We start from the raw sequence: 15,802 nt of genomic DNA on the forward strand, positions 1-15,802 counted from the left end.
TATAAAAAGCTAGATTCTTATTATTATTTTATATTAATTTTCTTTTAAAAATTAATAATTGATTATTAAAATATAAATATTAAAAAAGTATTAATTTTGATGTATTTTGAAGTGGACTCATTCGGTGATATGGCCCACTCGGTGTTAAACTACGTTATCGATGATTACTGGAGATATAATAACTGGAAAAATGAATACCTCAGGTGTCTACGATGTTCGCTTTACATGCTGACATGATCTCGAAATGTTGTAGAAATCCTATCGACATTATTATGTATCTACCCTCACTCCTCATAATGCTTACCCACCTAGTCATAGATCCCAACATAAGCCGGGTACACTTGGACCTCCTGAGTCCCAGCACCAGCGGAAAGGAACGATCTATGAATTAGAACTGACTAGGGACCTGAATAGCTTGGCGGGAATGATGTTTCCACTCCACTACACCCCCACGATCATCAAAGCGCCCTGGCGATTGAGATGTGACCTTACCCAAAAGAGTATCGTTGGAACATTTCATATCTACTAGAGACTCGTACCCTCTTATGATTTTCATCCCACTTGCTCTCATAGTCCCACGACACTTCCCTCGATTTTGATATTGTCATGGTCAAAACTGGCAGAAAGAAAAGAGTCAGAGTCAAGGAGCCAATGGTTACATTGATTTCATCTCAGCTTTTTCCAATGCAGTGTAGCTTGTATATCTTCACAAGCCCCACGGACGCAGTCTAAAGAAACGGTAGAACATCTCATTATCTCTAATATCTCTAATATCTCTAATATCTCTAATATCTCTAATATGCACCCTGGGAGGCAAGTATAAGAAAAAGGACTTCACCCACCACCCCCCCAAGTCAAACAGGGGTGATGCTTTAACTACCTTTTGCTATTCTCCTTCCTACTTGACCCTCGTGGACCACCTGTCGAACCTCTTCAAATACCTTTCTTCGACCTCATCATCTTCCTTCTTCTGAATTTAAAACATTCTTTCAACAGAAAGATTCTTTGCCGGGTCGCCGTTGGAGCCAACATTGCCGTCCATATTCATTCGTTCCTACTGTTATGTTACTTTCCCCTTCGGAACTTTTTACTTCGTCACAATAACTGGAAGATTGAATCTTTCCTTTCCTTTCATCGTTCAAAAAAGAAATTTAAATTCCTCAAATCGTTTGGTGAAACCTCGACTTTCCTTTTAGGACCATTTCGCATCTAACGGGCATCCATTCGTTTCAACCAAACATTAATTCGATATACCAAGACATTATACTGCAGCTTTCACCCATTTCCTGCTGTGATAGTCCAACTCGCAGCAAACCACGATAACCTGCATTTCATTCTCCTTCTCACCATCATTTCACAAAATTATACAGAAATAATCTACGCCTCAATCCCGCCTTCTTAAGTGAATCCGATTTATTCTTTCCCACACCATCTTGTGTCTACCTAAACTTTTCAACCGATTACGCGGAGCGTTGCTCAACATATTTATTCTCGAATTTGACCTGGTCAAACAGGAACTCGGATACCGTGTTACTGAAGATCTTGGAATTACTCAGATTGACCAATTCGCTGGAGAGTCATTGGTTTGTATGTTTGATTCATCCCATATTTCCTCACAGACACATTCTGACAAATTTGCTCTTCAGTTACTCATCTTCAGACGGGCACTTTTCGAAACCTCGCGCATGGTGTTCTTCCGTTCCCAAACTTGAGATATTGCTGCCGGCGATTTAATTTTCTACCCACCTTCATACTACCCTTCTGCGGAAAGTTTATCACATTTAAAATTGTTATATCGGGTTCAAGATGGTTCAATACGATACTTCACCATGGCCGGTGAGAGATGTGAGTAGTTTTTTCCCTATTCAGACTCATGTCTTCGCTCTTTTTCGCGATGTAGCTGTGAGGAGTAGTTCACTGACAATTTTGGTTCCAGATCGTCTATACCTCCATAGTGGGTTCAGTAATGCTTGCCGCATTCCTCGAGTGGTTTCTCTGGCTGGCAGCGTTCATGTATTGTCTGTTCAAGGTTTTCCAAAAGGCTGAGCACTGGTCCGTCCGGGTTTTGTCAATAATAGTGGCGATTGTCTTCTTTCTCTTGAGGTACGAAATCTATTCGAGAATACATGTGTAGGCTTTGCTAATCGGGATCTCCTATAGAGCGATTTACCTGCCCATTATGGTTGTCACGCTTCCTTTACCAGAAGGAGTCACTCAATATTTCCCAAAGGAAATGGTTACCTTCCTTCAATGGTTCGGATTTTGGTCGTTCGCAGCTCTTCTCACCATTCCATGGCTCTTTTGCGTATATCAAATTGTAACAAATTCCTTGGGACGAAAGAAACGTATAAAGCAAGTGTTAGATGAGCACTCAGCACCAAAGGTTGTCATTGTCATGCCATGTTACAAGGAAGAACCAGATATTTTGGTGACGGCTATCGATTCAATTGTGGATTGTGACTACCCTCCTTCTTGCATTCACGTCTTTCTTTCCTTCGATGGCGATCAAGAGGACGAACTATACCTCAAGACGATTGAAGCACTAGGAGTTCCGTTATCCCTAGATTCCTACCCAAAGAGTATCGACGTCACCTACCGAACCGCCCGAATTACAGTCTCCCGATTTCCGCACGGTGGAAAGCGTCACTGTCAGAAGGCCACATTTAAGTTGATCGACAAAGTTTATACCGAATATCTGAAGCGAAATGACAATCTATTCATTCTTTTCATCGACTCCGACTGTATTTTGGATCGTGTTTGTCTCCAGAACTTCATGTATGATATGGAGTTGAGCCCGGGGAACACCAGAGACATGCTGGCAATGACAGGAGTTATTACCTCGACTACAAAGAAACACAGTCTCATTACTCTGCTCCAGGATATGGAATACATTCACGGCCAACTCTTCGAGCGAACAGTCGAGTCTGGCTGTGGTTCCGTCACGTGCTTGCCAGGAGCTTTAACAATGCTACGATTTTCTGCTTTTCGCCGTATGGCCAAGTACTATTTTGCTGACAAGGCTGAGCAATGCGACGATCTTTTCGACTACGGTAAATGTCATTTGGGAGAGGATCGATGGCTCACCCATCTTTTCATGATTGGAGCAAAGAAGAGATTTCAGATTCAAATGTGTACCTCTGCTTTCTGCAAGACCGAAGCTGTTCAAACCTACCAATCTCTGATTAAGCAGCGTCGCCGTTGGTTCTTGGGATTTATCACCAATGAAGTTTGTATGTTGACTGACATCAGAATCTGGAAGAGATATCCAATCTTGGCCGTCGTGCGATTTATGCAGAACACGATCCGAACAACAGCTCTACTATTCTTCATTATGGTACTTTCGATTATCACAACTACCAAGAAGGTTCAAGATCTTCCAGTTGGATTTATTGGTATTTCACTCGGCCTTAATTGGTTGATGATGATCTACTTTGGTGCTAAACTCCGCCGTTTCAAGATCTGGCTCTACCCATTGATGTTCATCATTAATCCTTTCTTTAATTGGTACTACATGGTTTATGGCATCTTCACTTGTGGTCAACGAACTTGGGGTGGACCTCGAGCAGATGCTGGAGCCGCCGATTCGACCACGAGTCCACAACAAGTTATCGAAGCAGCAGAGCAGGCTGGAGATGATCTCAATGTTATTCCAGAAACATTCAAACCCGCTGCCGAAGCGCGAAACAACCAAATCGTTCGCCGCCCAACGCTTCCTTTGTTGCCCCCAACTCGTCTCGAAGGTCGTTTCGCAGCTGCGGAGAGACTCCCAGGTGGATGGTATCAACATGTCAATGACTCTCTTAATAGCGTTGCTGTTGGACGCGTTGCGCCTCCTGGGCAAAACCCCACGGGATCCAGAGAATCTATCGATAGTTATGTGTCAGGGTTTACCGGCACAAACTCAGTGTACATGCCAAGACGAGTGGAGAGCATTATGGGAGAAGAGGATAGAAAGAAGTATGAGATTGCTCAAGCCAACCAAAAGGCACCAGCTGGAGCATACTACAACCAGGTAAGCAATAATAGTTCTGTGCAAATTGAATAGTGCTGACTATGTACTTAGGGATACGTATATGAAATTCCTGATGGGCCAGAGGCCAAGGGTAAATTTCACGATTCAGTGGAATCTTTTGCGTCCCTGGATGGAACGACCTCAAATTCTTTGACAGTTCCTCAAGCATCTTCGTATCGAAATGGACGAAGTCCTCTGGGTCGTTTGTCTTTGATTCGTTCCAATTCGAGGGATGACCCAATTGAGATGGAAGATCAACGATCCGATAGAGATCAACATTCTGACGGGTCAAACTCTCCCGAACCGAAACCAAAACGTTGAGAAGAGTCTCCGGTGAAGATAGGATTTTGACATTCTGGAAGGGAAATGGGGTCAATCGGATTGGGCCCAAAGAGCCTGTAAGAAGGTTTCATCGGCTGAAAAGTTCTACGGAACAAGCACACGAGGGTGAATTTCTTGGGCGTTACGAAGGGCATTCATATAACATGGCATCTGCATATTGCATCTTGCATTTTGATGATTTTTTATACACCATATTGAAATGGGCATAGCGCGGCGTACAAACAACCATACCAGACCACGAGCATAGAAAGGGCATGTGGAGGAATTTTGCATCATAGAGGCCAGAGAATCATGACCTTTGGCAGGAGTTGTAAATAATGATAAAAGGAAACTGAAGAGAGAGTTACAGTAGAATAATTCGAATAAAGTAAACATGTCTGCTGTCATGTCTACGATTTTGAATCTAAGGCCCAAATTTGGAGATTTGTTTGACAAATAGCCTTATTTATACAGGATGTGGATTCCCAAGAAATCGTCATCATTATTGTGACTAGACATAAGTTATGATATGAATACATGGTACGTTTATTAATGCCAATGCCTATGATGGATGGTCCTACTGAAACTTGATACCTAACATTTAATATTTTTGTGACAAAGAATAGGGCGAAACTCATTATGATGTGGTTTCTGATTCTCTTTGGGCTCTTTGATCAAAATTTGCCAACACAACATTTTTCCCTCCCCCCACCAAACAGACGTCACTTTACCAACAAAGTGGCTCAAAGTGGCTCAAAGTGGCTCCTACTCCTGCCAGGGTTGTGCTTTGGTGGCTCACCCATTTTCTTCCCCTTGGGTAGGTTCCGTTTGTTTTCGCCTTATCGTCCGCTTTATCAATTGTCAGACCATGTCACGTGATGGAGAGGGGTGAACGAAGATAGTAGAAAGTGGGAGAATGATTGGAATTTGTTTGGGGGAGGGAGGGGTTTGTAGCTTGCTTGCTTGCTTGCTTGCTTGCTTGCTTGATTTGTTGAGAGTTGAGAGGGGAGGGGAGGGAAATCATTTATATGCCTACGTAGGTACCTGCCTAGGTACGAGCAGATGTAGATATATTCGGAAATAATCATGTCGATATCGAAAGGAAGAGAGAAGAAGGAATATATATTGAATATATATTGAATTTAATACCTAGTATTGTTAACTTATGGATATTTATATTTATGTTTTACCTATAAATGTATATAAAATACAACTTCATCCTATATATTACGCAAGAACAAGGCTGTCTCTTATATATGTAAATAGCCGTCCGTGTATGGCAAATTCCCTGATGTAATAAAGTGAATTGGTCGAGAAAGATCGAGAAGTTTCTTCGTTAAGCTGAAAGCGCTTGTAGTGTAAAAGTAGTGTGGTGGTGTGGTGTGTATAGACAACGGGACCGCGCCTTCGCCAGATTAGACTGAAAAATTAAAATTTCTGAGAACCCCTTCGATTTCGTACTTTGTCCAAACCCAAAAACCAACTTGAGGATTTGACTATCAACAAGAACAACTTTCCCATATTCACCCCCCAAAAAGTTTTTATCTTTTTCTTTTTAGACTTTTCAAAAAAGGAATCCCAATTTTAGATATCCTTTCTTCCCTTATCTGCAGAAGACTCTTCTTCTTCTTACCTTTACATACCCCCATTTACTTTTAAGCGCAAAGACAACAACTCAAACTCAATATGTCTGGTAGGTGATCACTACTTTTACCCAGTTCTGCTCTTGGATCAGGACATTGATACTAACAATCATGGTGTTATAGTCGTCGGTGTAGATTTCGGTACTCTTAACACAGTCATCGCGGTCGCAAGAAACCGTGGTGTCGATGTTGTATGTATTTTCACTCTCTGGGATGGGTTTTCCCTTTGGTGGGGGTAGTTTATGCTAACTATTTTTTGCGCAGATCACAAACGAAGTTTCGAATCGTGCCACTCCGTAAGTTCTCTTGATTCCCACTTCATTTGAATTACTTCTAACATCTCTGCTATCCAGTTCCCTTGTAGGATTCGGACCCAAAGCCAGATACCTCGGTGAACCAGCGAAGACACAAGAAATCTCCAACCTTAAGAACACTGTTGGATCCCTCAAGAGATTGGCAGGTAGATCGTTAAAGGACCCAGATGTCGCTTTAGAACAGGATTATGTCTCGGCTCCTCTCGTCGACCTCAACGGTCAAGTTGGTGCGGAAGTCACATATTTGGGCAAGAAGGAAAGATACACTGCTACTCAACTCGTGGCCATGTACCTGAGTAAGATCAAGCAAACAGCTTCTGTCGAGTTGAAGCTTCCAGTATCAGATATGGTCATGAGTGTACCAGCATGGTTCACCGATGTTCAACGTAGAAGTTTGATGGATGCTGCTGAGATTGCCGGTGTCAAGCTCCTCCGTTTAATGAACGATACCACCGCCGCTGCATTGGGCTGGGGTATTACCAAATTGGATCTCCCAAGTCCAGAGGAGAAGCCCCGTCGTGTGGCTTTCATCGATATTGGTCACTCCAACTATACCGCCTCGATTGTGGAATTCAGAAAGGGTGAACTCACCGTCAAGTCAACTGCTTACGATAGACATTTCGGTGGACGAGACTTCGACAAGGCTTTGGTTGAGCATTTCGCCGCAGAGTTCAAGGAGAAGTACAAGATCGATATCAAGACCAACCCTAAGGCTATGGTCCGTGTTGCCGCTGGTGCCGAGAAGTTGAAGAAGATCTTGTCCGCCAACGCCATGGCTCCTCTCAACATTGAATCTTTGATGAACGACGTTGATGTTAGCGCCATGTTGAAGCGTGAGGAACTCGAGGCACTTGTTGAGCCACTTCTTAGCCGGGCCCATGTTCCTTTGGAGCAAGCTTTGGCCGATGCCGGATTGAAGGCTGAGGATATCGACATTATCGAACTTGTTGGTGGTTGCACACGTGTCCCAGCTCTCAAGGAGCGCATCCAACAATTCTTCGGAAAGAATCTTTCCTTCACCCTCAACCAAGATGAGGCTATCGCGAGAGGATGTGCTTTCAGCTGCGCCATTCTTTCCCCAGTTTTCCGTGTCCGCGACTTCGCCATTCACGATATCGTCAACTACCCAATCGAATTCACATGGGAAAAATCCCCGGATATTCCAGATGAAGATACCAGCCTCACCGTTTTCAACAGAGGTGGAATTATGCCTTCAACCAAGATCCTTACTTTCTACAGAAAGGAACCATTTAACCTAGAGGCCAAATATGCCAAGCCAGAATTACTCCCCGGCACAATGAACCCATGGATCGGAAGATTTACCGTGAAGAACGTTAAGGCCGACTCAAAGGATGACTTCATGATCTGTAAGTTGAAGGCACGTCTCAATTTACACGGTATCTTGAACGTTGAGCAAGGTTACTATGTTGAGGATATGGAAGTTGAGGAGCCAATTCCAGAGAAGGATGGTGAGAAGAAGGATGATGTGAGTAACCAAATTTCTGATAATGTTCAACCCTATTCCGAAGACGAGCGTATCGCAAAACGTCCCCGTTTACAGGGACATGATAAACTAACACACACCACCAAGGCTATGGACACCGATGATAAACCAAAGACCAGAAAGGTCAAGAAGCAAGTCCGCAAGGGTGATCTTCCAATCGTTTCTGGTACCGCTTCCCTCGACACCGCCGCCATTGCCACTGCTTCTGAACAAGAAAATACCATGAACATGGAAGACAAATTGGTCGCCGATACCGAAGAGAAGAAGAACGAGCTCGAGACTTACATTTACGAAATGAGAAGCAAGATCGACGATCAATATGCCGAGTTTGCAAGTGATGAGGAGAAGGAGAAGTTGAAGGCTAAGCTTGAGGCTAGCGAGGTTAGTTTTCTTAATTTGCTTATACTTTGAATTAGTCATACTGACTACGAAATAGGACTGGCTCTACGATGAAGGTGAAGACGCATCCAAGGCTGTCTACGTATCAAAGATGGATGATATCCGCATGGTAGCAGGACCAATTGCTCAACGCTACTTTGACAAGGTCGAAGCTGAGCGTGAGGAAGTCAGGAAACAAGAAGAGGCTGAGTTACAGAGGAAGAGAGACATGGCCGAAGCTGCTAAACAAGCTGCGATGGCCATGGAGGCAGCAGAGAGTGGAGGAAACGGTGATGAAGTCATGACAGATGCTGAAAAGGTTGAGCCAGAGGTTGAAGAGAAGTGAACTGAAAATATATGATGTGACAGGCGAGGGAGTTGGGTGGAAATAAATAGAATAGGCATGACGTACGTTGTGGTACAACTGCGAAGCTACGAATGATCTTATAGAATGAATGGATGTTATGAATATGAATACGATAAATGGAGTTTTGAATGGAGTGGAGTGACGTAGTATAATATGATATGTGTTTAAAGATATGGGAGTATGGGGTTTAGAGAGAGAGGAAACGGGAAAGAGGGAGAAGGGCGGTATGCGAGAATGTATGTTTGTTAGATTCTTAATAGATGTTTATATTTGTTCTATCGACAAGTTGATGTCTACTTCTACCTTGCCCTAAGTTTTAAAATCTAAGATTGTTTAATATAAAGGAACGGAAGTCAAGTTCAAGTCAAGTTCAAGTTCAGGTCAAATCGGAAAGCCAGAGAAGCCTTCATTCAGAATTGCAATGAATTGATTACTTGAGGTTACAGGAAACAAGAAGAAGAAGAAGAAGAAGAAGAAGAAGAAGAAATTTGAGAAAAGAATAAGTTTTTAACTGTTAATTGTTAGTCCGCTGGATGATGTGTAGACTAGATTCCGGTTCCTGTGTAATTATCATATCATCATGTATCGATATCGATGTGTTATATACATGTATATGTATATATTACATATTCGTATATAGATAACATGAATAACATGATGACGTGGAAACTTTACATGCAGTAATGCGATATGAGATGAGATGAGATATGGTGAGATAAGATGATGTATGTGCTTCTCGATTGATAGTGAGTGATATATGCTGAATTGGATGTATTTGTATTCATATCCATCCGCATTGGTAATCTCTCTCTAGGTATTCCATGTTTCTCTAGACAAGCTGAAGAAGAGTAGGGATCGAGAGAGTGAGGATGAGACGAACACACGCATGCACGTAAAGAATGTAAAGAATGTAAAACAGTCAATGACAACAGAGAAGGTAGGGAAGATAAGGTAAGCAAGTGCAAAAAAGAGTGGATGAACAAAAATGAGATTGGCCACCAAATCCTCTAATCTTCATCACGGTACGATCCTTCCGCATCATCTATCTAGGTACCTCACATCTCATGTGCCATCCATCAACTCCACGTCCAATCCGCCCTGGTCACCAGAGTGAATTGTAAACTCCATCTCTCGGATCCTCAAAAGAGCCACAGCTGCATCCTCCATCTCCACTACCTTTGCCGCTTCTTTGGGTTAGCTAGCACCTTGACAATCGTCAACTCATCATCCATTATCGGAATTGGTTATTTGCTGTGCATCGAGTCTCGGTCGACAATGGGCCACGTTGAATCATGCCCCTAATGAATGAACACCCGAAGAAGAGGCATCCACAGACTGCGGTGACATTCATATCGAGTGGCCAGAGAAGAAGTGTATACTTATATGTTCGCGAACTCAATCCCCAAGTCAAAATTCGGGTTTGAAATGCGAATATGATAATACCAAATTTTATCATGTCCTATTAAGCAATCCCCGGATGAAGGGGAATATGTCAGCACTCGTCTATCCTTGTTATTTTAGTAATGTTGGCAAGAAGAAATGAAAGCAATATTTTTGAGTTGTCCTCTGTTCAAAGTAGAATACCAAATTGCCGAAATGAAAGCCAGATTATGATCTCGGATGGAACTTCTTGGAAATACTTCCAGGCATATCTCTCATTGGCAGACTCTCCTTCTTTGTGGGGGAACCTTTGTCTTTTGGGCTACTTTCAACAGTGAGGTTTGGGTATGACTTGGAAACTATTCGCGTAGATACTGAAGTTATCTCAACGTCCAACTCAGGAATATTCCGGGATTTACGATTCTCTTCTTTTAGGGCATTTCCTGGAGTTTGAATCTGAGAAGACTCTTTTGGGGGACCATACCAATCAACATCACTAAGCTGTAGTTTTCTTGACCTCTGCCCACTACGGTTACTACCAGATTTATCAGATCTGGAGAACGTTGTAGAGGCATTTTTATCGAAACCTGAAGTGAAAGTGTGAATATTGGGATTAGGGAGTAAGGGTTGCAGTGCAGAGTCACCATCTTGTTCTTCGCCATCGTTCAGATCATAATTCAGAACTAGATTCTTGATGCGTTGTTGTTCCTCGCGCTCGGCAGCTTGTTGTGATTTCATAGCAATTGCGAAATTTGAGTCTGAAGGGAGGGCTACCGTTCGAGTCTAATAAGTGAATAGTTAGTGAAAATTGCAATATCTCGTGGAGGTGAATTCTGACCTGTTGTCGATTACCACGCTTTGTCAAGAGTGAGAACGCCATTGTACCACTGGATGGACCGTTTGCTGAGGTAGTCTCTTTAGGCAATTCGCTTGGGTTTGCAACTTCACGGTCTTTGCGTCTCATGGGAAGTGGAACATCGAAGGTCGCTTTCCGTTCAAATTTCCTGGAATCTAAACTCTCAGCCATCATTTTAGCATACTCACGTTCGAAGTCGGCTTCATCTTCGGGATCGATTTCTTCTTCCTGGCGAGTGACTTTGAAGTTCTCTTCTTCTGACTCGTTTCCTGTTGGTGATGTTAGGTTGTCGGTATTAGCATCAATTTCTGTTTCTTCTTCTGAGTCGAGGGAAACGTCGTCGCCATCTCCTTCCGGAATGCCTGCGTCTCCTTCATCTGATGATGCCTCACTGTCAGGCTCCTCTGGTTCAGCAGCCTTCTCGATGCCAGCAGTCTTTTGATCCTGGGCCATGGCCAATTGGAACGCACGACTAGCTTCTTCTATGTTTGAAGCAAGCTTCCACTGAGGTCTTGTGGCCGCGTAAACATCACTGACGATGAATTCAATGTCCATGGGTAGAGGGTCTTTCGTATAAATGTAGTACTACACAGGTTAGCAAAGCAGCAATAGTGGGATTGTAATATAACATACCTGGAAAAATGACAAGAAGTAATCAAGTTTCTTTCCCGCCGCACCACGACTAAAGAAAACTCCGCAACTTTCTAACAAAATTGCTACAAGACGAATTCTGAAAAAGTCATCAGGCATATCGAAAGGATTGATGCGACCAGGGACAGGCGGTCCACCTAATTATATTAGCATGCTGCAAATTTTTAAAAGACTGCAGTGTTAACTTACCATGACCAAATGTCAAAATACGGTACATTGTATCAAATATTACAGGATGATCCACCATTCGAAAATTGTACAGTTCTCCAAGGTACTTGGCTTCTGCAATCCGACGTTGATTGAATTTAAAATCATTTTGCTCCAAACCAACAACAATGTATTCCAATACATTATCAATGACTGTGATTACAAACCCTTGGTGATAACGGAATAGTGCACTTGTAACAATTGCCAAAAGATAAATGTTACCATACTTCACTTTGCCGGGTTTTGAAAGGACTTTTTCGAGAATAGTGACGACCTTTGATTGAATGTTAGCATATTACCTTCAAAGTTTGAAAATAGGCCATACCTCTGATTCTTCCCAGTGAAGTCTTCGAATCGACCTGATAATTCTAGCATAATTCCGTGTAGTCATATCAGAATAGACAAGCTTGCGAATGAACAAGTCGATTGGAGTTCTCTCCTTTTGCTGGATTGTTGGTCGTAGAGGTGGGTCGACATAGTAAACGGCGTTTTCGATTAGCATCCGCTCCTGTTGGCCAATATGTTGGACCGACTTCTTGCGTTTGAGTGTTTCCAAGAAGGATGTCATTCGAGGGGACATCTCTGGATTGCGAAGTAAGTACCGACCACAGTTTTCTAGCAAGTTACATATGATCTCAATATTCATCCGTGAGAAGTCGTCAAGACTGACTTTCAAGCAATGGAATATAACATGCTCAGGAACGACGCCGAATTTGGTCAGCTCAGCTAAGTAGCGGATATTTCCCAGTCGGGCTTGGCCTAAGAATTCTTTTTCCTTGCGACGTTGAAGGCTACGAAATTCTTGATCAAGGTGGTCAACCAAGCCTTTTGTAATGTCAGGCATGTACTTTCCCAGTGTTGCTACTAGTCTTGCGTATGAGGGCAGGAGATCACTGCGACCCTTAGGAACCTCTTGCACGGCTTTGATCAAACGATTGCGAGAAGCTTTGGAGTTCAAGAAACAGAAATCAATAGCGGCCTCGTCTATCAGGTCTTTGTTTGTAAGATCAGGAAGCCTAGCAAGTAATGCATCGACCTGGGCACCAATGGTTTTGTTGGCAATGGCTGTGGATTGATCATCATCTGTGGTCTTCGCTGTGGGTGCAGTGGTCTCTGCGGGAATCGTCTCGGAAGTGTCGACTTTTTTGCCCACTTGCTCGTCCGTATCTGTTTTCTTCTTTTTACCATCTTCGAGAAGCATACCCGGGACCTTTCCTTTAAGATCTACCAGATTTTCGTAGAATCTCCGCTCATCTTCGTCCTCCCAGATACCCGCGCCCTCACCTTCCCCTCTCAGATAATCGCCAGCCTTCACAAGCCCAACGCCTCCGTTACCCAAGGCTGAAGAATCATCTGAGTCTTTGAGATCTGGCATTTCTGCGCCAATGGATTCCGCGAGGACTTGAGCGTTCGATACAAGTCGTTCTTGAGCTTTAAGAGCCTTCTCGTAATTTGCTTGGCGGTCCTCAAATAGTTGGCCAGATTTGACATATGCTTCCGAGTCTTTGCGGGCCTGTTTAACAATAGCCTTCTGATCGCGGATGATGTGTGCCTTGACATCTTCAAAATAGCGATTGAGAATATTGCGGAAACGCTCCTGGAGTTCAGGTGAAGCAAGAGGGGCGTCTTCGGTCGAGTCCATTGAGGATGACGTCACTTCCACCGAATCGTTCTCGTCGCCATCCTCATTCTCACCTTCACCTTCGGTGGCATCAAGAGTCGCATTCGTGGTCCCGTCTTCCTCAACAGTTTTTCTGCCCTCGTATCCAGCTTCTCTGACACCGAGTATGTCCCAACCAAATGCCTTTACAAAGACTACCAGCAAGGGCAAGTTCGCATGATCCCTATCATGACCCAGAAGATCCTTTAGAACTTCGAGAGGAAATGGTTCCGCACCGCCCCCCTTTCCAGCTCCGTTTGGTTTCGCTTTAGCATCTGGTGCCTTGTTCGACGATCCTGAAAGCGATTCCTTGCCGTGAGATGCGTCGTCTGGTCGAGCGACGTCGTCCAATGTTCTCAAAACTCCCACCAGCCACAACTCGGTGACAACTCTCAAAAGTACTCTCTGTCGTACAATTCGCTCCTTTTCTTCCTTCTCCCGGGCTTCGGCTGCGAGACTCTTCAACAATGACTTTTCGGGTGTAGCCAATCCTTTTCCTACCAACCATCCTAGAAACTCTGTAAATTCTGCTGGTCCAAAACGCTGATGTAATGCGCTAACAATTTCTACACCAGCCTCAACCTCTCCCGGCGACTTAAGTCTGCAAAGCCCTTCATAACAAGCAGATATAATTTCCGAGAGATATTTGTGTAGGCTGAGGGTTCGAATTTCTTGTAAGAAGGTGCTAAGGGTCGCAGCTGAAATTGCGGTTCGAAGGCGCTTGATAAAGGCTGTATTCTTCTTGAGTGATGAGTCTAGTGACTTGTTCACGGCATAAATGTCTGTATCCAACGTTAGACAGAATAGTTTATGAGTTGTTCGCATATCAAACCAACCTTTCTCGCCATTCCAAGCGCGAGTGTTTAAGTCGCGCAGTTCGCCTTCAAATCAATATTCATGTCAGCCTCCATGTCTGCATATCGTAGGGTAACATGCAAGTACTCACGCTTTCTCTTGCGATCCATGATGAGCCTATTCAGGCTGGATCTTTATGTTTTGAGGTGGGGGGTGCGATATGTGTTCCTTGCGCCCCACATCAGGGATTTTGTAAGAAAGACCAAAGGTAGTATGACTTCACAGAAGCAGACAGATGCATCTGGATATGAAGGTTTAATTTTGGGGGAGATTGTTTCCCTTCGAATTGATTGCCCAGCAGCCGTTTATGTAGGTTGAGAGGAATTAGAAGTTGAGTCGAAAGATGGGTTGTGAGAAAGTTTCCCTATAAATTGTGGAATTGAGGAATCACAATAGAGAATATTAAAGGTAGCCCGTGCGAGCCTTGTCCCTTGCCTTACACAAATATACTGCTGCTACTGCTACTGCTACTGCTCGAATGAAGGGATTGGGATCAAACTAACAAGTCTACTACTGTTATCGATTAGCCTCTTGCAACTCAAGATCCATCATGATCAATATATTGAGATCATTATCTCAATCAACAAATCAAATAACAAAATCTCAATTGGAATGCATGTATTTCACCACAGTAGATGATTACTATATCTACAGTGGATAGGATTCATTGTTTGCTTTCTTGTTTTGTTTGTCAGTCAATCACTACCATTACATGTGATAAAGCCAGTGAATTAGTGAGGGAACGTAGATATAGCCTTCTTGTCCTGCATAAGAATAGTTGCATCTACACAACTATATACAATGATTGCATGCCATGCTAATAAGCCTGTTGAGTCTACATCCTCCTTACTTGTCAGTCTTGGTACATGAGAGCTTTAGTGTGCTCACAATACCGTCATCTCATGTAAGTAATCAATCAGTAAGAATACAATATTGCCCGCTTATTCTCATTGCCAAGGGTCTGAGAATAAATTTATTGATTATCCGGTATATTGACTTCGTTTGTCTCACATTGCCTTCATTCAAAGGTGGACGAACCTTCACACAACTGAAAGCCAAAGCTTGTGCACCCTCTCTCCGAATTTTTATAGGAAAGATTGATCTCAAACTCTCCTAAGTCATGACCCACAAGAGTACCAACCAGTACAACGGTTGACCTCACAGATCCATGTTCATGAAAGGAGGGACCAAGCACCAAAGGAGAGGAGTGTCTAGGGATCTTTCATCGAAGCCTGACAGGAGTGATAGAGTACTCAAACTTCCATGTTGGAGATTTCATGCTGAGTAGGCCTTGAGTCTTTGCTACAACGACTCGATGATGCGAAGAGGACATCCCTTTGTCAACAAGGTAGAAAGATCCAGACAGCATTTCCTATTATATCGTTGACTTCAACGTTATGATCCACTTGCTACAATGTACTGGATTTCACGATGCGCATTTGTGATGCAATACTCTGATCCGTCTGAAAGTTTTGCTTTACTCCAGTAATGGCTGTCAAGGTTTAATTTGGATTGTCAAAGACTTTTGTGGTATTCCCATTCCATTCTGAAATATCACCCTTCGTTCTACCGATAGTTGGATAAACGGGGTCTCGACCATCCCACTGCGAGTATCTAGTATTCGTCATCTGATTTGATGGCCGTGGCAAACAGG

General features: G+C 43.3%; 3 protein-coding genes across 3 annotated transcripts; 2 read left to right on the forward strand and 1 right to left on the reverse strand.

Moving 5' to 3' along the window:
• Nucleotides 1-1,806: 1,806 nt before the first annotated feature.
• On the forward strand, nt 1,807-4,333 carry EAE97_005512 (uncharacterized protein; the record flags this gene model as incomplete). The annotated part of the gene is made up of 4 exons (XM_038876024.1): nt 1,807-1,845; nt 1,937-2,103; nt 2,161-4,012; nt 4,064-4,333. The coding sequence occupies 4 exons, from the start codon at nt 1,807-1,809 to the stop codon at nt 4,331-4,333; spliced, it is 2,328 nt and encodes a 775-aa protein (XP_038733361.1).
• Nucleotides 4,334-6,019: 1,686 nt separating this feature from the next.
• Nucleotides 6,020-8,518, forward strand: EAE97_005513 (uncharacterized protein; the record flags this gene model as incomplete). Its single annotated transcript, XM_038876025.1, has 5 exons — nt 6,020-6,026; nt 6,100-6,167; nt 6,241-6,272; nt 6,330-8,175; nt 8,231-8,518. 5 exons carry the CDS (start codon nt 6,020-6,022, stop codon nt 8,516-8,518), a joined length of 2,241 nt encoding a protein of 746 aa, XP_038733362.1.
• A 1,629-nt stretch (nt 8,519-10,147) lies between these two features.
• EAE97_005514 (uncharacterized protein) lies at nt 10,148-14,258 on the reverse strand (the record flags this gene model as incomplete). The annotated part of the gene is made up of 7 exons (XM_038876026.1): nt 10,148-10,702; nt 10,758-11,360; nt 11,409-11,563; nt 11,616-11,907; nt 11,959-14,075; nt 14,130-14,174; nt 14,240-14,258. The coding sequence occupies 7 exons, from the start codon at nt 14,256-14,258 to the stop codon at nt 10,148-10,150; spliced, it is 3,786 nt and encodes a 1,261-aa protein (XP_038733363.1).
• Between the last annotated feature and the right edge of the window lie 1,544 nt (nt 14,259-15,802).

This window comes from Botrytis byssoidea (genome assembly GCF_014898295.1).
Source record: "Botrytis byssoidea strain MUCL 94 chromosome Unknown BBYS_009, whole genome shotgun sequence".
NCBI classification, from domain to species: Eukaryota; Fungi; Ascomycota; class Leotiomycetes; order Helotiales; family Sclerotiniaceae; genus Botrytis; species Botrytis byssoidea.